This window comes from Panthera onca, chromosome A3, assembly GCF_046562875.1.
Source record: "Panthera onca isolate mPanOnc1 chromosome A3, mPanOnc1 haplotype 2, whole genome shotgun sequence".
Lineage (NCBI taxonomy): Eukaryota > Metazoa > Chordata > Mammalia > Carnivora > Felidae > Panthera > Panthera onca.
The window spans coordinates 134,723,985-134,744,918 of record NC_138341.1 but is presented as its reverse complement, the minus strand read 5'-3'; the positions used below and the strand labels follow the sequence as shown (position 1 = coordinate 134,744,918).

The 20,934-nt window shown below is 60.1% G+C and overlaps 1 protein-coding gene across 3 annotated transcripts in view; it reads left to right on the top strand.

Annotated features, from left to right (window-relative positions):
• Positions 1-989: 989 nt before the first annotated feature.
• The window catches only part of PMEPA1 (prostate transmembrane protein, androgen induced 1), a 55,751-nt gene continuing 35,806 nt past the window's right edge, over positions 990-20,934 (top strand). Inside the window, exon 1 of one of the 3 annotated variants that reach the window (XM_078443915.2) lies at positions 990-1,610. In XM_078443915.2, coding sequence (XP_078300041.1) covers positions 1,502-1,610 — 109 coding nt within the window. In that variant the 5' untranslated portion in view covers positions 990-1,501. Of the gene's footprint in view, positions 1,611-19,213; positions 20,094-20,934 lie in introns of those variants that run through there. The other 2 variants (XM_078443914.2, XM_060621071.3) reach the window with 2 other exon arrangements.

Genomic DNA, 20,934 nt, shown 5'->3' with positions numbered 1-20,934 from the left:
CGTATAGCCCTAAGCAACCAACTCCCCAGGCCAGGCCAGTTCCCACGTCTGGAAAATGGGGATAAACATTTCTGCCCGGGGGAATAGGTATCAGGTTGAGTTAATATTTGGTAAGTTTCTGGCACAAGGTAGGCGCTCCATAAGCGCACGTAAACCAGAGACTTAGGCAGCGGTCTAGGAGAGGGCACACCAAATTGTGGAGAGTTTGGAGACGTGCCAGGGAGAGGGCCTCTGACGTAATATTTTAATATCTTTTTAACCAGGAGAATGTGTTCTTGCAGCCCTCGTGTAATTAAAACTTAATGAAATAAAAGTACACCCCCGCACTTCCTCGCCCACCTTTGAACTCCGGAGGCGCCCCCCCCCCAGCCAGCGGCCCCTCGGGCAGCAGACAATGGGAGTGGATTCGCCCCGGGCCCTGCGGGCTGGGACATTACACAAGTCCCCGACACGTATTTACATGACAAGGGCTCCCGGGCGTTTCTCCGGGCTGTCCGGGGCGTGTCTAAGCGAATTCCAGTCTTACCCAGTCGACCTCCTTGGGGTCGGGTTAAAGTGCGCAGGGGGCGCAGGGGGCTAGAGGCCCCGTGAGGCCGCAGACCTGGAGGCGGGGAGTTTCCTGCGAATCAGGTAGGGAGCCATCGGGAGGACTCCCCCCATCTTCTCCAGTTCTCCTACCCGGAGTCTCAGGGACCTCTCTGTGGCGGCGGGGGGTGGGGGGCAGGCTTCCCCCAAACCCGGGTCAAGAACCCCGGGGGCCCAGAACGCAGCCGCAACGGGCGGGGCCGGGGGGGGGGGTTGGGGTGAGCCCGGGACGGAGTGTGTGCCGCGCGGGTGTTCCAAACTGACCCCGGTAGGGGCGGGGACGCTACGCCCCTCCTCCGCCCCGCCGGTCCCGGGTCTACGCGGGCCGCCTGGCTCTGGCCCTTTAAGAGCCCGCCCCCTTCCCTGTCACCCCGCCCCGCGGCCCGGGGAGGGGGGTGCGGGGGAACCTCGGCGGGGATTGGCGCAGCGCGCGCCCCCTCCCCGGCCCCCGCGCGGTGGGAACCGGCAGCCCCGTCTAGCGCTGACGTCAGACCGTCTGCCTGCCTCCGACCGCGGTCTCGGAGCGAAACCCGATCTCCTTGGACTTGAATGAGGAGGAGGCGGCGGCGGCGGCGGCGGCGGAGGCGCTCGGCTGCGGGAAGCCAGCAGCAGAGGCTCAGCCCAGGCGGCAGCGCGCGCCCCGGCTGCCGGCCCATTTCCCGGACGCCACCCGCGGGCACTGCCGACGCCCCCGGGGCTGCCGAGGGGCGGCCGGGGGGCCCAGAGGAGCGCGGCCCCGCGCACTGAGTCCCGCGGCGCCCCGGGAACTTGGCGGCGCCCCGAGCCCGGCGAGCCGGGGTGCGCCTTCCCCGCCGCGCGCCTCCTGCATGCGGGGCCCGAGCGCCGGGCGCCGGCCGGAACCCCCTCCGGCCGCCCCCGTGCCCCCTGCGCCCCGCGCCGCGCCGCCGCGCCGTCCATGCACCGCTTGATGGGGGTCAACAGCACCGCCGCCCTCGCCGCCGGGCAGCCCAATGTCTCCTGCACGTGCAACTGCAAACGCTCTTTGTTCCAGAGCATGGAGATCAGTGAGTGACCCCGCGCCCCCCTCCCTTGGGGCCCCGTCGGGCTCGGACCCCGAGTCCCCGCGCAGCTGCGGGCGGGGGCCCGGGCCGTGCGCGCCCCCTCGGGCCGTGCGCCCTGCGCCCCGGGCGCGCCCTCCTGGCTCGCGGCAGCTGGCGGCCGGCCCGGCTTTGTCCCGCGGCGCGGCGAGCCTGGCACGGCCCCCGCTGCCCGCGCCCCGCCCGCTGGGACTCGGACCCGGGGTCGAGCGGCGCGGAGGGCGGCGGGGCGCCCGGCGCGGGAGGGCTGGGGCGGTCGGATCCGCGAAGTTTCCATTTTATTTCCCTCAGGGGCAGTCTCGATGGAGCAATGAGGCCGGCTCTTGATCAACTTTGGCCGGGGGAAGGGGGGGTGGCGGGCGTGTGAGACACTGTCTGGCCTGCGGGGTGTCTGGGGCCCCGGGTGTGTGTCTGGAGTGTGCGCGGCGCTCACGTCTCGGTCTGTGTGAGTGGGTCTCCTTGCGTCTGTGTGCGTGTCTGTGTGTCTGTGTCTGGCGCGTCTCCGTGTCTGTGTGTCTGCGTTGCAGTCTGTCCCGGGAATATGAAGTCTTCCTGTGTCTCTGTCTGCGTCCGGCTCTGGGTGCGTCTTTTGCGTGCGTGCATCTGTCCGGGGGCTCGGGGGACCGTTTGTGTCCAGGTGTCTGAATCCAGGGCTCGGCGCTGGTGGGTCTGGCCGAAGGTGGATCTGGAGTGTGTGTCTCATTGTGTGAGTGTCTGTGTCCCCGACGCACCTATAAATAGCCTCTGTCTGGACAGCTTGGCTCAGCCTGGCTGGGACCGTGGTTACAAATGAGTCAAAGTTTGGGGCTGTCTGTGTTTGGGACTGCCTTGCCCTGAAAGGAGGACGGAGACGAGGGTGGGGAGGGGGTGTTCGAAGATTGGTACCAGCTCGCCCCACACGTCCAGAAGTTCAGACAAATAAGCCTCAGATTGCCCGTGCGTAGCCCACTCAGGTGGGGGTCGGGTTGGGTGGGGAATGGACTGCCGCTCCCTGGGGTCTGCCTTCTAACCGGTGCCCCGTCCCCCAGCCCATCCTCTGGGGGGGACCTCTTGCCCCTCCGGGCTTCCCGTGTCTCCGCCCTCGCCTCTCAGCACCCCAGGCGAAGGGAGCACACTGCGCTTCTCAGCAAGGGCCAGCCTCCTTCCAGCTGGGACCTGGAGAGGCAGACACCACAGAGCAGGGCAGTCACCGGGTGACTCATAAGCCAGTTTCCGCAGGCGGCTGCCACAGTTGTGGCCCCTGAGCCTGTACAGTGAGGCACAAGAGGTAAAAATAGCCCGTGACCGGCCCTGCTGGGGCAAGCTGGCCAGTTGTGGTGGTGGGTCCTTCCACCCATGACTCCCCCACCCTCCCTCCAGTCCAGGAATTGAAAGCCTTGTCCTCCCCCCCCCCCCCCCGCAAGGTGCCCCAACCCCCCCCCCCCCCAGGTGCCCCAACGCGCCAGGCCAGCGAGGTGCCTGGAGAACCTGCCAGAGCCAGCGTTTGCGGAACTGAGTTGCATTAAACCAGATTGTTTCCCAAAGGCCCTTTGTGAACTCAGGAGGCTAATGAAATGCACGGGGATATTATTAAAATATGTTCGCACATGTTTGGAGAGAGCCTCGCCAGTGCTGAATGGATTGCTGCTTAAGTACCCTCAGTGCCTCATTTCTCCCTCTCTTCTGGAGAGCCGCCTTAGTGGACTCCCCACGGAGGGGTCCGCGCTGTTGTGTCTAACTTATCATTATGAGGCCTGGGCACAGGCGTTTCGCTCTTGTCCTTTGTGTGGAGGACTTTTGAAAACATCCATTCTTACTCCTGCCCCTTCTTGGGCTGTTCAGCCCTGATGATATTCTGGCTGACACCGAGGTGTTGTTCAATCCCATCGCCTTCGACCTGTGCGCTTCCCACGGTGGGGCTTCTGAACGGGACCCTCGAGGGGAGCCCCTGGAACCCTGGCCTGCTCCAGCTGGCCCCAGGATGGGACATGAGTCACCGTGTTCTCCACACGGCCCCCTACTTACTGGAAGAAAGCCCAGGGCAGGAAAGGAAGTGATCTTTAAAATGCACGTATAGTATAACAGTTTGTTGGAAGTGCTAATCAGATCTCCCCCCCCCCCCCCCACCCACCCAAAGGGTCTCGGGAGGAAGCTCTCAAGGCCTGGAGGTTCTTCATACAAGAAGATGGGGAGGAAAAATTCAAAGGTGGAAGGAAGGCCACATTTCACAGGACAGGAGTTCAAGATGGTTTGCAAGTAGGACGTTAAAGATGCATTTGGAGCTGGGCTGCACAGGGGCGTCCGGTGACGACTTTGTAGAGGAGAGGAAATTGTTCTTGGTAGCTTCCTCAAGCCACTCGAGTTTCCTCATCTGAAAAATGAGATCCTGATGGTTGAAATTTGGAATTCCACCATGTTTTAAGATGGGGCCTCTGCCTTCCAAAGCCTGGCTGGAGGCTTCAGGGTCAGCACTGGCTCCCCTCCCCTCTGATAGTGCTGGGTCGCTGCTGTGGGGGTCTGTTGCCCTAGATTTCAGAGCTGGGTGGAGCGTTGGCCAGCTCAGGCTTTATAGATGAGGGAAGGTGGCCGTGAAAAAGCTTTGCCCCGGGTCCCCAAGCCACGCCAGACCCAGACCCCGGAAGCACACACACACCGTCTTTGGAACTTGGAACTTGGGCCCCACGGTGGGTCTACCTTGAACTTGGGGGCTGGAAGAAATCAGCAGCATCCCCGTTGCACCTGGGAGGGTGGGAACCGGGCTGTGTCTGGGGAAGCCAGGTCTCTGGGATGGTCTCGACTTTCATAAGATACTGCCACCATACTCTGGGGTCCCCCATCCACCCTGAGAATCAGGAGGTGAGGGATGCTTTCTGATGGGAATGCACTCTTCCCAAGACACCCCACAGAAGAATACGCTATTCTTTAAAAAAAAAAAAAAAAAAAAAAAAAAGCCAGGGGTCTTGGGGTTAAAAACAGCCAGCTCAGGTGACAGCCCCCAGAGCCGACCGTAGGGAGTTGGCTGGGCGACTTTTCAGGAAAGGATTCCTCGCTGCACGGGTGTTTCTTGACATTCTTGTTGGCCTCTTTACAGGTCTGTGTCTCGTAGAAATTAGCCCCTGCCTTTCTCTTCCAGCTTCTGCTGCGGCTTTTGGGGGGCAGACGGATGCACAGACTGACTTGTGCCATGCAGCTGTTGGTGCCAGGACAGCGTGTCTGGAGGGCCCTGCCCCGGACCCACCCTGGACCCCTGCCAGTCACTATGGTGGCAGCTTTGTTCCCTCACACCACCAACGTCACTGAGCCTCTGGTTCCTCTTCTCCAGCCAGTTCCCAACAGATATCCCCCAGACTGGAGACTTGGAGAAAGAAGTCGCCGGCCACCTGGTGTAGTGATGTCTCAGATCCAGGGTATCTCACTCCGGGCACTAGGACTGCCTTGGTGTGGCGGAGGGGGAGGGTGCGTTGTGAGCAGCACCCTTGGCCTCTGCCCACTAGATGCCCATTGGAGTAGGATTCCGCCCCCCCGCCCCCCCCCCGCCGTCAAGTTGTAACACCCCAACAAGTCTCCAGGCTTCACCAGATGTCCCCTGGGGCGGTGGGGCAGGGGGGCACATTGCCCTAGCTGAGCACCTGCCATTTTAATCAATTATTAGTTTCTCCGAGGGGCTTGGGGGGGGGGGGGGTGGGGCGGGAGGGTAGACGTGAGTTGCCAGAAACGGAACCTCGGTCTCGTTCGGCGAGCGGCCCCTGGGGAGGCCGATGGTCTTGCTCGGAGTTGGCGCCCGCCAGTCATTCCCTTGGCCTTTACTGAGCGCCTGTTGTGTGCCTCGCACTTGGGATGGGGGCTCTGCTGGAGTTCCCGGTTTTCGTCTCGGATTTGCGTTCTTTAGGAGGAGAGACTCTGGCATCGTGCCAGCTTGGGTTTCCGGACTCGGTTCCGCCTGTGGCCGACTTCGTGCCAGCTACCCCGCGGGCCGCCTCAGCAGGGACTTTTACCCCACGTGTTTTCTGACGGTCCCGGGTTTAGGCTGAGGTGCACAGGGGTTGAGTTGAGACTGGATGTCAGGGCAGACGGTTGGCCGCGGCTCCCCGGAGCTCTGGGGCAAGCCAGCCGTGCCGGCCAGTGTGACCCCAGGTCAGGGCTGGGCTTCGTGTCCGTGAAGGCACAGAGTACGTCATTGGTCCGGGATGCATGCACGCAGACCCGCACGCACGTGTCCATGCATATCCGGTGCACCCACAGCCTTGTGCGTGCACACACGCGTGCACACATGCGTGCACACACGCGTGCACACACAGGCCCAGCCGCGGCCTCTCTCCGGATTGGGAATGGTTTCCCCTTCTGGGCACGTAAGGAAAACGAGGGCAGGTGTGCTCGCCTGCGTAGCGTGCCCTCTGAGTTGTGCAAATTCATGCTCTCTGCCTTGGAGAGGGAAGGGGAGTGGATGGGTGTGTGCAGCTGCCCAGGAGAGGAGGCTGTTGGGGAGGATGGGGCGGCGGCAGCTTTTTTAGGACCTCAGGGGGTGCTCAGCCCGGACACCTGCCGTCTCCGTGTCCCGGCCCAGGGCCAGGCCGCGTCTGGTTCCGGTCTGGTGAGTTGTTCAAGTGGAAGAAAGCCTCCTAGAGGAGGTGCCTCGCGGTGGGGTCCGCAGCAGAGGGTGCGCGAGGCCTTGCTCCTCATCGGACTTTGTCATCCGGAGACTGAGCTCGCAGGCAACTCGGAGTCTGGGATCCTGTGCAGAGACAAGGAAGTCTTTCACGGGGAACTCGGGAGGCTCTCCTCCTGCCGGCCGTGGACGCGCCGAGGAGGCCGTCGAAGCCGAGGGCCCGTTTTGTGCCTTCTGAAAGGTGTCGTGTGCACACGTGCATGCACCTGTGTGTGTGCGTGCGCGTGCCGGGGCACGCTTAGGGGCACGTGTGGGGGCCCCGTGGGCCGGCATGCCCGCTCCTCTCGGTGCCTGGCAGCAGTGAGCATGGCTTCCCGAGGCTGGTGAAGCGCCTGGGAAACCAGGTTTGTCCGGCGGGGAGGGGGCTGCAGAGCCCTGGGGGTGTGAGTCCCGCCCAGGGGGCAGCCCGCCTTTCCGTTTCGGGGAAACAGACGCTGGAATTTGATGTAAAACGCCTGGCGGTTCTTTTTTTCTCTCACCTCGAGGGCCCCACCGAACCTGCTCACAGGCCCGCTCTCCCCGCGGGGTGCAGTGGGGCTGAGGGTGCGACGGGGGCCAGAGGGACGGGCCTCACTCAGCGCTGCTCCAGAACCGACTGGCCGTCCTTTGGCCCGTCTGGAACGCGGGAAGAACAACGGGTCCCGCGTGCTGGGGCGTTGTGACGCCTGCGAGGTTACCGTCGGGGAGTGGGGTCCGGTGCCTGCACGGCTCGCTGTTCATGCGGGTTGGCGGTAACTGAGGGGGGTCAGTCTTCAGCCACCCACTCTGCCCTGTCCCCTGGCGGTCACTGCCTGATGAGGAGGCCTTCTCCCTCCTGGGGGCTGGGGTGCTGGCACTCGCTGGGATGTTGGAGTCAACGGGCGCAGGGCGGGGGTGGGCCGTGACCCTGAAGGTGGAGGTGCTTGAATGTTTCACTTTGCTTGTCCCTGCCAGGCCCACTGCAGAGCTGGCTGGGAAACCCCCAGCAGACCTGCGCCCCCAGAAGGAAGCCCCCCACCGTCTCCTAGGGACCCCCGTGGGTTCCTGAGATCTACTGGCAGCTTCGGAAGGGGGAGGGGCTGCGTGGGGCCGTGAGGTCAACAACACCGTGACATCCAGATGCCCCACCAGGTCCAGTGCAGAAGACGACCCCGGAAACTAGGGATGGCTTGGGGCTCCTCTTTTCCTTTTTGAAAATTAACTGCAGTTTTTAACAAGTGAGGGTAGACAGGCCGTGAGCCATCAAGATAGGAGCCTGATCTTTTCCCCCCCCCCCTCCCCGCACGGCAGGTGGGGTGGGGTGGGGTGGGGACATGTCTTCTGCTTGACTTCTCCCAGCAAGTACACGTGACCTGTGCCTGCCCCCTCCCAGGTGAGCGGCGCCCCTCCGTGAAGTCGTGACAGTCAGTCTCCCTTTCCCTTCGGGTGACACGGCAGACGTCTCTGGGTCTCGTCAGGGCCTTGTCAGGTGCTGGTGGAAACGTCTGTCACCAAGTGGAGAAGAGTCCCAGAAGGACTTGCTATCGAGAGCGGGGCCTTCAGTGGCCCCCGGACGGGCCCGGGAAGGGTTCGGGCGTCCCCAGGCTTTGCGAGAGAGCCACAGAACGGCCGTGCCTTCTGTTTCCAGGGTGACTATTGGCTTTTTGCTTGCACTCCGTCTCTTAGTTGTATGTGGGGCACTTCTCATGTGCCGGGTGCTAGTGACGCGTGTTTCTCCGTCTTAGAAGCCGCTCCATGACAGAGCCATTGCTGTCCCCACTTTCGCAGCTTCGAAAATGGGTTCAGAGAGGGTAAGGCACTTGCCACAGGTCCCAGAGCCAGGAACTGATGCTGTGGTGATTCAGACCTGAGCGCCTTGATCCTGATTTCACCCCCCCACCCCCCTCGACACCACGCCGACTCCCTGAGCCCCAGCGTCGTCTTTGCAAGGGTCGACACGGCAGCGGTGGCTTAGATGTTTTCGCAGGACCGCAAGCCCACGTGGGACCGTTCACGAGGCAGGAACGCTAACCAATCTCGGGTGCCCCGTCGAGTCTGTTCTCCCACTCTGGCGGCACATGGGCTGTCGTCCGTCGGCCAGGTGTCCACCATCCAGGTGTGTCCCTTATCAGGCTGCCCGAGGGGCTGGCGTCTCTGCGTCCCCAGTACAGCCCGTCCGATGTTGGGGCAGGAGACAGGAGATCGCTGAGGGGCCCAGGGCTGTTCCTGGAGGGACCCTCTCTGTTAACCCTCCCCTGAATTCCAGCCTGCTGGGTAGGTTATGAGAATGCAGGCCTGACGGGGGCAGGTGGGGCACACGCAGCCCCCTTTGGGGGCCTCGGTCACACCGTGCCGTCCCAGGCGCTGCAGATGTCAGGACAGCACAGACAAAACCCTGCCCTCCGGGAGCTGCCAGTCTAGGGAGCAGACAGAAAGGGAGTTTATTTCCAGAAACGAAAACGGGGGGCGGGGGGGGGGGGCACTCTCGAAGCCCCTCTCAGGAAGGCTCCCCCAGGATCCCAGACGCCCTGTGTGGGCTCCGAGCACCCTGGGGGGCCTCCCCTGTCACACCCGTCGTGTTGGGTTGGGTGGTGTGTAATCGGTTGTCCCCTGCGTCGTTTCTGGTCGCCACTGAAGGGTTGGGGACCCTGCCCGTTTTGCCCAGTGTATCTCCCGAGCCTGTAGAAACCCCGTATGTGTATGAGGGAGGGGAGTGAGCGTGGGAAGGGCGGGTGGGCGGACTGGAAGCTGAGTCCCAACTGGACAGGACGCAGTCAAGATAAAGATTCTGAAAACCATCGGGGCGAGCGCACAGTCGGTCCTGAGCCTCGACGGGCATCCTCGCAAGATGCAGGGAAGAGTAGCACCTACTTCGTAGGTTGGTAAGACGGTTGCTGAGTATGAAAGGCGCCGGCTCGGTATCATTTGGAATGCGGCAAGGAGGTTTCCGCTGTTTGGGGCAGGGACTGTGCCTTGGCCTCCTGGCTCCCGTCGCTCTGTCAAGGTCAAAGTCGCACCGACTGCTTCCCCTGCTTCTGCCCCAGTTGTCCCGGGAGGTCGCCCCCGGGCTTAGAGTATCAGAAAGACAGAAATCCCTGGGGATTTGTAAAATGGGGCGGGGGACCCCCTGCCCCAGGAGAAGTCCCCTGCTTCAGGCCTGGAGCGTTTGGGGGCCGCTCTCCCACCTGTCATCACCCCCCAGTGTGGCTTGCGTTCGCTCTGGTTCCAGGTGAGGTGCCAGCTTGACGAAAAGAGTTGGGTGCTTCCTGTGCCACCTGTGGAGGTATCGGGGGTGGGGGGATCTTCCTGGTGTTCCAGCAAATTCTAACACGTGTTTGTTCTCCGGTGGGTCACTTGGCTGAGAGTCGGTGCCTGCAGCAGTATCTTGGGAGAAGCCTCGGGAAACGTCGAGTCTGAGTTTCTTTCTTCGCCTTCCGGTGGATTGTAACTAACGTCAGCGAGCGTTGTGTCAGGGGGTTTGGGAAATAGCTCTACTTGCAGAAAAGAGCTTTAATTATGGGATCTGGATGCCGGATAACGTCTGCTTCTGGCCTCTAGGAGCCGGCTCTCAAAGTTCCCCTGTCCACCAGCCACACCTGCCAGAGCTCCGTGGCACACGGGGTCGGGCTCCCCCAGGCTGGACGGACGCGGCAGTAACCTCGAACGGTCGGTCGTGCGGGTTCACCACCTCGCCTTGTACGTTGGGAGAAGGTGTCCCAAGTCTTCTGTCCCTCGTGTGCACTTCGGTGGTGCTGGGGGCGGGGCAGCCTTGCCGACCCCGGTGAGGACCGATACAGCTTTTGCAGGCTCTTGGCCCGGAGTAGATGCTCGATACGCAGTGAAACAGATGGCGAATGAACGGATCTGTGGGGTTCCTCACGTGCCCCTGTGACTGCTGGCCGCGTGCGGTGATGTCTTCTGAACTGCTGACGTATGATGGGGTCTGTCTGGAGCAGCTCCCAGCTTTTACTGTCACCAGTGGGGAGTCATCGATTCCTGGCATGCAGGTCACATCCGCATGTGGGAGAGTCTCTGTTGGTCCTGAGGTCTCCAGGAGATGATGTTTCCATCCCTGGGCTTGGGGGAGGCGGTAAAAGTGACCTATCCGGCCGTGGATTTGTTTGAGTGCCTGTGGTTAAGAACACAGAAGTGTGGGGGCGCCTGGGGGGCTCAGTCGGTGGCGCGTCTGACCTCGGCTCAGGTCACGATCTCGCGGTTCGTGAGTTCGAGCCCCGCGTCGGGCTCTGTGCCGACAGCTCGGAGCCTGGAGCCTGCTTCGGATTCCGTGTCCCCCTCTCTCTCTGCCCCTCCCCCGCTCACACTCTGTCTTTCTCTGCCTCTCAAAAGTAAAGAAATGTAATATAGAGAAAAAGAATACAGAAATGTGTGCTTTACTACATAAAAACACGTATTTTTACGTATATAAAAGAGACCTATTTTATGATATAAAATATGCAGAATGTTTTCTGGCTGGGAGACTTTTTTGAGGTCCCTTGACTGGATGCCACAGTGGTGGCCCTGCCTCCCACGGGTCTGCTGAGGACTGAGCCCGAGCCTTCCCCTGGCTTTGCCCCAGGCTCTACCAGGCAGGTGAAGTCAGGGTTTCCCGGCTCTGTCTTCAGAAGCAAGAGAAGCAGGGAGCTGAGAGAAGTGTTCCGGTGCATTTGGGGGAAAGCAAACTGCCCTTGCCCCCGGGTCGTTTTGCCCACAAGGGTCTGACAGCCCTGATGGGGGATGCTTGAGTACTTTCCAGAAGCTGTCCGGGAAGCCTGGCCAACAAGGTTGAACCCGAGCCCTGTGTGTGTGGGTGTGGGTGTCGGGGGCGGGGTGTGATCCGTCCTTTTGCAGGGAGGCCCAGGACTTGCACGGGACCCCCGCGCACGCTATCCCTTCATTACACCCTCCATTTGATAGTAGGTAAAATAGCTTCGCGCTGAACTGTCTGCGGTTGACGTCGGTGTAGAAATCGTGTGAGCGTTTGGTTCCTGTCGACGCCGTGTTGCAGGATCCTGGCCGCAGAAGAGAGAATCTCTGTTACGCGTGCAGAACAAAAAATAAAAGTTAAAACCAAGATCTTGACCGAGACTGTGGCTGTACGTGCTTATTACTTCCTGTGCCTCGCTTGCGCGGCTGCGCGTGTTAAGGATTTCGTTAAGGTCTTAAATAACCCGCCAGAAGCAAGTGGAAAGTGAGGTCCCTGGGAGCCCCCCGCCCCGTTTTACAAATTCCCGGGTCGATAGGCTGCCGTACGGGACCCGGTCACGGCCCTCGTTGCCTTCCTAAAAACAATTTAGTCGGTAATAATTCTGTAAACCTATGGATCAACTTTGCGCAAACACCCTGAGTAATTTCTTTGTTCTCTTCTTTCTACTTTCTAATTGGTGTCTGTAAAAGCCAAAGGTTTGGTCTTGCGGAAGGCATGATTCATTTATTGGTGTCTGTGCCGCCCCGTTATCATTCAGTCATTTCAGAATGCCGTCGCGGGGAGCCTGGAGTGATTCATACCAGGCTGAGCCTGGCAGCCGTCGGGGTCACGGCCATCGCAGGAAACGATTTTTCCTAATCTATTTATGGGAGGGGAGAAAGAGGTGGGTGTATTGAGATGATGGAGAGGGTGTCGATTACATCGGCGAACGGAACCGATTAAGTAACACCAACAGGCCCTTTGCTGCTGGTGATCGTTAACGCCGGAGCACAGCTAAGTGTGTTTGTATCTCAGGTGTATCTCGCCCGTGTTTACGGAGCCCTGTTCCCCAGCGGGCCGACACGCGGGGACGCCCCCATCGGTGTCCTGGAGCAGAGCGTCCTTTTAAAGGCACCAACACAGAGAATGTTGCCATTAAAAAAAAAAAAAACATCCATCGACCGGGTCCACCCATGGAACAGTTTATACAGGTCTAGGCTTAAGGGTCAGAGGCCAGTCCCCACCCTCCCGTCTTTTCTCGAACAATGGCAGTTGTTAGATGTTTGCAGTTGTGAAGTCTTTCGTGACTCTGCAAAGTTTGGGGACTCGTGCGTGAAGCTGCTGTTTTGCCTAATTTTATTACTTAACTTTTGGCCCTAAATAAAATTGTCACTACCCTCCCATCTAGAGGCTAATTAGAGTTGCTTGCTGCGTGGCCCAGAGGTGTAATTACGAGCCCAGCTTCCAGTTGTCCATGTAAATCCAGGCCCTGCCTGCAGGGTCATCATCGTGTAGTTGAGGAATATTCCTCCCCGCTTCTCTGGCGACTCTCCGTCTGCGTAACTCGCTCTGCTGGATCCTGCCCTCTGCATCACCGAATGAGGAGGGCCTGTCTCTCCAGTTTGGGAATCCCCAGCTCCTGTGACCCTTGAGCTGTGGGAGAACCCAGCCCATGTTCACTGAGCGGCTTTGCGACTTCAGGGTGTGGGCAGGGACGAGTGCACGGTGGCCGGTCCCGCACTGCCCTTTCCTGCCTGTGACGTTGCTAACCCACAGCAGCCTCTGCTCCTGCTGGGTTCAGACTTTCCCCAGGGTGGTCCCCTGGCCACTCCAGTCGGGGCTCAGAGAGAGCTCGACCATGACGTAGATGATTCTGTGGAAGGAGGCTGGGAGTTGTCCGTGCAGAGAGGTGCGGCGGGGGAAGGGACAAGGGCTACAGGGCTCCCTCCGAAGTGCAAGACAAGTCCCGGGCAGCCCCTGCTGTGAGCTCTAGGAATGTGCACCCCCCACCCCCACCCCGCCCCCCGCCGCTACTGCCCTTGGGTTGCTGCAGCCCCTGCCTTCTGTTCTCAGGCTTGGGTCCGTCTCCAGGCTCGTGCTTGGCGAGACCCCATCCCTGTTACTCCTTAGCTCCCCGACGGCACTCCATTTGTCCCTCTTTAAAATCAGGGTCACGAGCCCGCATGTCACAGAAGCACCTCCACTTTGCCTCGACAGCCTCTCTCCCCTTGGACATCATAGCATTCCTTTACACTCTAGCGAGAATGAGCTCTGGACCCTTTCCCCAGAATAGACTCAGGCGAGGAGGGCTGGGGCTTGGGAAGAAGAACCAGAAAGAAGAGAGGCTGGGAGGCAGGGCAGTGCTTAGGGAGTGGGCACCTGGTGCCAGCAGCTGTGTCCACCTGATCGTTTTCTGAGTGTCTGCCCGCAGTGACGTTGTGGCTGCTCCTCGTGCCCTGCCTCACTGTCCTTGTGTCAGCCCTGGTTTGCCCCTGAGGAGGCGGAGCTAGGTTGTGTGCTACAGGTGGGAGATGGCTAGGAGCAGAACAGGATTTGAACTTGGGCAGCGGGGCTCCGATCATCATCCCCTTTGCCCACCATCCCCTAAATGTCAGAACCACCTGTCACCCACCCCAAGGGTGTGTCCTCTCTGTCTTTGCCCTCAGGATTCTCTCACCACCTTGTTCAGGCCTCTCCTCCACGTCGCTTCCTGGGGGGGTCACCTGGCCGCCGTCCCTGGGACTCAGGCCCAAGAGAGCAGGAATTTGTTCAGCGCTGAGCCGCAGCTGAAGGGAGAGAGGGTCACCGTGACCTGTGGGTGCTGGGCAGGGCCGGGGGCTCCTGAGACGGCGTGGAGTGAGCCTAGAGAACATCACGTTTGGAACGCCCCTCCTGCGGCCACCTGGGGGCTCGCGAACCTGACCCTCAGGTGCACCCCAGGCCGGGCAGCCGGGATGCAGAACCCTCTGGCTGGTTCCAGGGTGTGGCCGCAGGGAAGCTGAGGCCCAGCCAGGAGGAGGAGGAAACCAGGGCCGGTTTTCAGCCCAAAGCCCTTCTGCTAATTGGAGGCGTGCTTCTGTTACTGTTGTCCTCGCAAGGATGCCCCCCACCGACGGGAACTCCGTGCACCAGGACGGCGCTGCCTCTCGCGTGCGTCCCGCCTGGGGTCAGCAGCAGGATGCAGGGTGTTCTTGACGCCTGACACAGAGCAGACCCGGTGGTTGTGTTCTGGACCAGGTGCTTGGACCAGCTGAGGGACCCCTGAGGCCTCCACTCGGGGGCAGGGGCGTCGCCTGGGGTTGGGTGGGCACTCGGCGTCCTGGCCTCTTGTTCTGCTCCCCGTGGCTGGCCCCATGCGGCCCTGAACCTGGGCTCGGAGGGACCCGCCCGCAACCTTCGCCTTCTGGGCTCTCAGGGACCCGTGGGAGGCCTTCTCCTCCACCAGAGGTGGCACTCGCCTTTTTGAAAAGGTTTCTGGGGGCGCCTGGGGGTCTCGGTCAGTTGAGCGCCCGACCTCGGCTCGGGTCATGATCTCGCGGTTCAGGAGTTCGAGCCCTGCCCTCCCCGTCGGCTCTGTGCTGACAGCTCGGAGCGTGGAGCCTGCTTCGGATTCTGTGTCTCCCTCTCTCTCTCTGCCCCTTCCCCCTCCTCTCTCAAAAATAAATAAACATTTAAAAAAAAAGGAAAGGTTTCTTGGCACAAGGGCTAGCGGTGGAGAAGACAGGCAGAGACAGGGCACTGGCGGGCCCCCGGTTTTGAAGGCAGAATGTTCTTTCTGGACAGGTTTCTTGTCCCTGACCTGCCCGATGAGCCCGTGCTCGGCTCTGTCCCCTACAGTCTCCTCGTCCGTGTTCTTCTCTGTAAAATGGGTTTGATCAAACCTACGCAAGAAAGAAGACCCCATCAGACCTCGTCCGCTCACTGTCCCTTCTCTTCCCTTAAGTTGCTCAACTTCCTCTGGAACCTGTTCTCCCCGCTGTGACATGTTTATTGAGGCATAATTTACAGACACAAAGTGCACAGCCACGGCATACACTGTGATGAGTTGTGGCAAATGTGTGCATGGGACGCCTGTCCGGATTGAGACGCGGCTCCTTCCGTCTCTGGACAAGTGCCCCTTGCCCCTTTCCGGCCTGTGCCCCACCCCCTCCCCCAGGCAGTCGCTGTGGGTCAGTCTTTCTTCGTGGAGAGTTTTGCATAAATGAAGTCCCCCCCGTGTACATGTGTTCACTGTCTTTGTTCCGCTTTGCTCACTCCGTCTCCCGACTTTGGGGTCCGTTGCGTAGCATGGGTCGGTAGTGATGTCTTTTTATTTGCAAGTAGTGTTCCCTGTGTGGAGGAATCTCAGAGTTGCGGTGTGGACTGGGGCAAGGGGACTGGAAATGGGCCAAGCCGGACCCAGAGGAATCCTTGTTCACTGGTGGAGTGCCAGCCGCCTCCAGGGGGAAAAGGTTTTGTAACCTGAATCTGGGCCCCATAAATGAGTCCATGAGACCCGGATGTCCGTCCAGCCCCAGCCGGGGTGGGGTGGGGGCACTCGGGGTCACAGCCGAGTCCTTGGAGACTCTGCAGGCCACACCTCTGCCCCAGCCTGGCACGGTCCCGCCAGCCACCGATGCCAGCCCGCCTGCCCGCCTCACCTGGCCTGCATTCCTCTGCGGGGAGTGAGGATGTGGGTGACCCCAGACAGGTATGAATCATGTCTGGGGGAGGCGGTTACTCAGGCCGGAGCACCGAGGCCGCGTTCCTGCCGGCTGACAGATGGCTTGGGCCTCAGAATGCTACTGTGGGTCCCCGGGCAGAGCATGCCTCCCTGGGGAGTGTGGGGCTGGCACGCTGGGGTCCCCCCGGCCAGCCTTCTCTGCAGAGGGGACAGAACCCGCAGAGTGGCCTCAGATTCAGGGGCCGGCTCAGAACAGGGGTTGCATCGCGGTCGTGGGTCCCCACTTGGTCTGTAAAATGAGGGTGTTCGTGTTCTCGCTTCCTTGGGCTGTGAGCGGCAGTGGGGTTCGCTGCTGGCCTGCCGTGTGCCAGGCGCCGGGCCACGGGGAGCCCCAGGGGAGCCCCAGAGGCAGCCGTTGTTACTAGACCTGTTTTTCAGACAGGACGGGCTGACTAGGTGTAGAGGAGAAGTCACTTGCCCCAGGGCACGCTCGTCCAGGGTTAATTGGCCGAGCTGCCCCTGGATCCCGCTGAAGCCACCTGTGTCGCAACTGTCCTGCCTCGTGAGTTTGGAGAACTCGACAGGCCCACGGCAAACCGGTAGCCTGTGCGAAAATTTCCGAAGGCATGGGGATGGGCATTTCAGATTTCGTAGTTAAGTACTTGGGCTAATGCATGTTAAATGTGTTAGGAAAAATGGAACAAGCACATCGCTGATTTCATGAGTGTTGTTGAGGACCAGGTTAGGTAGTGAGTTGAATATTTAAGAACTTGAATTTTATTTTATTTTTTTAGAAAGTTTATTTTATTTTGAGAGGGAGAGAGAGAGGAGGAGGGGCAGAGAGAGAGGGAGAGAGAGAACCCCAAGCAGGCCCTGCACTGTCAGCACAGAGCCCGCTTCGAATCCTTTGTCCTCCTCTCTCTGTCCCTCCCCCACTGAGTTTCTCCCTCTCTCTCTCTCTTAACATTAAGTAAACTTAAAAAAAAAAAAAAAAGAATTTAAATTTTAAAATTAAAATATTTAGGAATTTTACTTCCTTGAACTGGTATCTGGAAATGGCAGAAATCTGGAAGCCTGGTTGAGAGTCCTGTTCTAAGAGGTTCCTGCCAAGGACTCCTCGGGGCAGGAGGGGGGGGTGGGTCCTGAATAGCTGACTCCCAGGGTCTCCTGCAGAATGGAAGCACCTTGCTCTTTGGTCTTCTGAGGTCACCCAGCTGTTCGAAGGTCAGGGTTAACTCAATTCTAATGAGATCAAGGTCACGGGGTTACGCCCCCCCCCAACCCCGAACAGAGGGGGCCCAAAGGGCAAGTTCACAGGCAGAGAGTTAGGGGTGGAGGGGGTGGGGTCAGACACGGAGCAGCGTCAGGCAGGTGATGGGACTCCTGCCTTGTTCTCGGGATGGTGCTCGTGCCGGGGAAGCCAACCCGGTGCCCGTTTGGACTCTCGGGGCGCCCCACAAAGTGTGCGGGGTGGGGGGCTGCCTGTCATCGGATCCGTGTGTGTGTTTTAACCAAGATCTCTTAAGTTCTTTTTTTGTAGTGGAAAAAACCCCTCCCTAACCGAATCGCCCTCCGGTGCCTGAAACGGTTCCATGCTTTGCGGGGTAGATCTGTGATTTATCACCTAGCCCTCCTAATGCATGTTTTTGGCTCTGGGGAGCGGGAGACGCGTTGGGAGACCAGCGAAGCAAGGGGCCCAGGTGTGTCCAGCTGGGGGGCCCCGCAGGGGTGCGTGGGCTCCTGCCAGCACCTCTGCTGACGCTGTCCACACTGCGTCACCCCTCCATCACCTGGTCACTGCTGGGAAAGCCCCCGTGACGGAGGCCTTGGGGGACATTCTCTGGCTTGGGGTCTGGCAGAGTTTGTGCTTATGTCTACCGTTTTCAAAACCGTTTGCGTGTGACCAGTGGGTGGAGGGAGCTCCTCGAAGACCGCCCCCCCCCCCCCGGCCCCAGTGAACCAGACTTGAGCCTCCTCAGAGGCCTGAGTCCCTTGAGGGACCCACCGCCGGCAGCCGCCGCAGAGACCTTCTCGAGGAAGGAAGAGGCCAGACGGCTACTCCCTCGGCCCACTGGCCTGACTGGTAGGGCCGAGAAGGGCACGTGGGTGCTCGCCTCCTTGCCCTCTCCCTGCTCATCCCGGGCCCGGCCTCCTACCTGACTACCTGTCTAGGAATTTTTATGGGCAACCCACAGAGGCATTGCAGCTCGGCTGGAATGTGTAAGGTCCTGGCCGCACCGGTGGGAATGCAGGGGCGGGGGCCTGCCTGGGCTTTGTGCTGTCTCTTTGTGCCCTGATTTTTGCCTGGTTAGTTCTGGCCAGATTTGGGGTTAACCGCTTTCCCGGAGACCTTGACCCACAGCAGGGACTGAATCAGCCGGGAAAATGGTCCTGACAGCTCCTGGGCACCCCCACTGTGTCCCTGGGAACATTGCCCAGCACTCTTCTGGTGGTTTGGAACCCTACCGGCCCCCAGAGATTTCCTGTCGATAGACCCATTGCAGGGATGTGCACACTGAGGTTTAGAGGGCGCCGGCCTTAGGTCGTACGGCTGGTGGGTAGCAAAGCCAGGACTCTAGCCCTAGCGGTCTGGCTCTCATGCCCACGAATATAGCCGAGTGTGGGCGGTGGGGTCCACCAAAGGAGAAGAATCATGGCCCCTCAGGGATCTGACCTTGCCCATCAGCTTTCGGTCACTGGGAAGGATGGTAACTCAGGGCTCCTAGAGCTCTGCCTTTCGTCTCCGCCCTGAAGAGTGTCCAGGCGAGGCCGGGAGCCCCGGGTGGACTCCGACTTCCATGGGCCACCTTGCCAGTGGGGGCCGGGCCAGCAGCCCCAGCCGGCTCGGGAGAGGCCTTTCTGCCTCTTCTGCATCTGGCAACCTCCGCCCCCAGGGAGTTCGCCCTGGAGCGAGAGTGGCCATTGGTGTGCCCATCCCCCACTGGCTGCCAGGCGATACAGGTTCCTCGGAAGGAACGAGGGTCTGAGCAGAGGAGGGGTCTTCAGGAGGAGGACCAGGTCCAGAGACACCTGGCCCCGGGGATGGCGAGGTTGGGGCCTCTGCCCTTCTCTCCTGGCCATCTGTGGTTTCCTGCTTCTGGCCCTGATGGCCCCATTACCTACCCCTGCACCCCCATGAGTTCCCGGGTACATCCTGATGCCTGCAGCCTGTCGACGTCCTTGAGAAGGCCAGACCCCGTGTGTCTGGAGTGAGCAGACACGGAGGACCCAGCCCCAAGAAGCGGGAGGCAGTGGGGCGCCCGCTGTGGAGCCAGACAGCCCCCATCACTAAGGGAGCGTGCCTGGGGTTGCTTCCCGACTCTGAGCCTCTGTTTCTTCATCTGTAAAATGGGCATCCTAAGAGTCACTTCCTAGGATCACAGTGGGGATCAAATGAGACAATATGTGCTTAGCTCAGTGCTCAGTGCCTTGTAAATGCTCCAGAAATGGCAGCGTGTTCTGTCATTAAGTCCTGGCAACTCCTTCACCCTTGCCACGACCTGCCTGGAGAGAGACCCTTTGTGACTCAGCCACGAGTCACAGCCCCTCCCCCTTCAGAGCCTGCTTTGGGGACCCCAGCCCAGCCCCTCTTGTGGGTGTGCTGATGAGGCAGAAGAGCCGGGAAAGGAGGGTCCCCTTGCCCCACACCAGAGGCTGGGGCGGGGTGCATCACCCGTGATTTCGTGTTCATTTAGCAACCTTTCGGATGGGTCACTTCCCTCAACATTTTACTCCTTCATCCATGAACTCATTCAACACATTTGTTGAGTACCTACCGTGGGTTGGGCTGAACGTCCTAGAAGTATACAGCCATGAAAAAGACAAACTCAAGTATGGCCGACGGAAACTAAACAAGAAAACCACTGAATGTATGGCACGGCTTGTGGGAAGTCCTACAGGACGCGACTCGACAGGGGCACAGGCGGGCTGGGTACGACGGGACCGTCTTTCTCTCTTGGTCCTGCTTTTCCATCAACCTTGTAAGTTGAGGGGAACCCGGATCCCGTGGTGTGGACGCATCCTAATTTATCAGGTGCCACGGTTCGCTTAGATATGGAACTTTCTGAAGAGGAGACGCTTCCCAGCTTTCCTGCCGGGGTGCTGATCGAGAAACTTGGGGAGTGAGCCGGGGACCTGCATTTCCGCAATTTTCTAGGAGGAGATGCAGATTCAGGAGCCCGGGTCCTGGATCCTAATCAGCCTTGGGCAGCAGGGACGGAGGCGGGCACTTTGGTTCCCTGAGTGCTTCCTAGGACAGGTTCCTGGCCGGGGATCCCGGGGCTCACCTGTGGGCCTGCTTTTCTGGCTTCTGCTGTTTCCAAGGAGGATCCCCGAGGACGCCCAGGGCAGCGCGCAGCACCCGTGCAGGGGAGAATGTGCAAATGGCTCGGTGCTTCTGAAGGTAAAAGGCGGCTTGTGCTCCTTATTTAACAAAATTTCAAAGGACTTGGTAAATGACGAAGACACAAGTCCAAATGGCTGTCATCCCATCACGTGAAGGTGGGTTTAACTTGCGGAAAGTACCCTGCCGGCCGAGCTCCAGGCCTTTGCAAGGAAGGCTGATCAGAGAGCTGGTGGCAAAGGCTGGGGGAGATGCGCCCGCGTCCCCCGCCCCCAGCAGTTTTGGGAAGGGGAAGCACACGTCCCCTTCAGGCTGTCTGCTCTGTCACAGCTGCCCGGGATCTATTCCTTGGGACGGGGAGGCCCCGTGGGGACCTCCTGCCCATCCTCTGGCACGGCTCTCTGCCCCTCAGAGTCTCGAGCTCCTTGTCTGTCAAATGGGCTGATGCCAACCGTTTCTGTCTGAGAACCAAGGTGAGAAGGACACAAGTGTTGGGCGAGGCTCTGCCAGTGCCCGGCACATAGTAAGTGACCCATCAACCTCAGCCGCTGTGGATGCACAGCCTCACTCCCCCGGGCCGCGTGTCACTGCTCTGTAGTGCTGTTCGTGTCTGTGTAATACCTCGAGCTCCCAAGCCAGACTTTTCGTTCACAACAAAGGCTCCTGCTGGTAAGATAAGTCTGCAAAACCACAGATGAGATTCAAGCCTTTTTTTTCTTTTTTTTTTTTTACAGACAAGGGTCCCTGAGTGAGACCCAGAGAGGGTGCATAGGGGCCTGGGGCCACACAGCCAGCCGCCATGGCCAGGTATCCAGGAGCGTGTCCTCTCCCCCGGGGTTGGAGCAAGGCCTTCCAGACTCAGGAAGACCCTCAGGTCCCTGCGGGGGGTCTCTCTGTCCTTGTCACGTCCGCCCAGGCTACACGTGGGAGTTTTCTAAACTGGTCATCCTGATAAATGGCTTCTGTGTATGCTTGCTGCCTGGATCCAGGGCCTCCCGT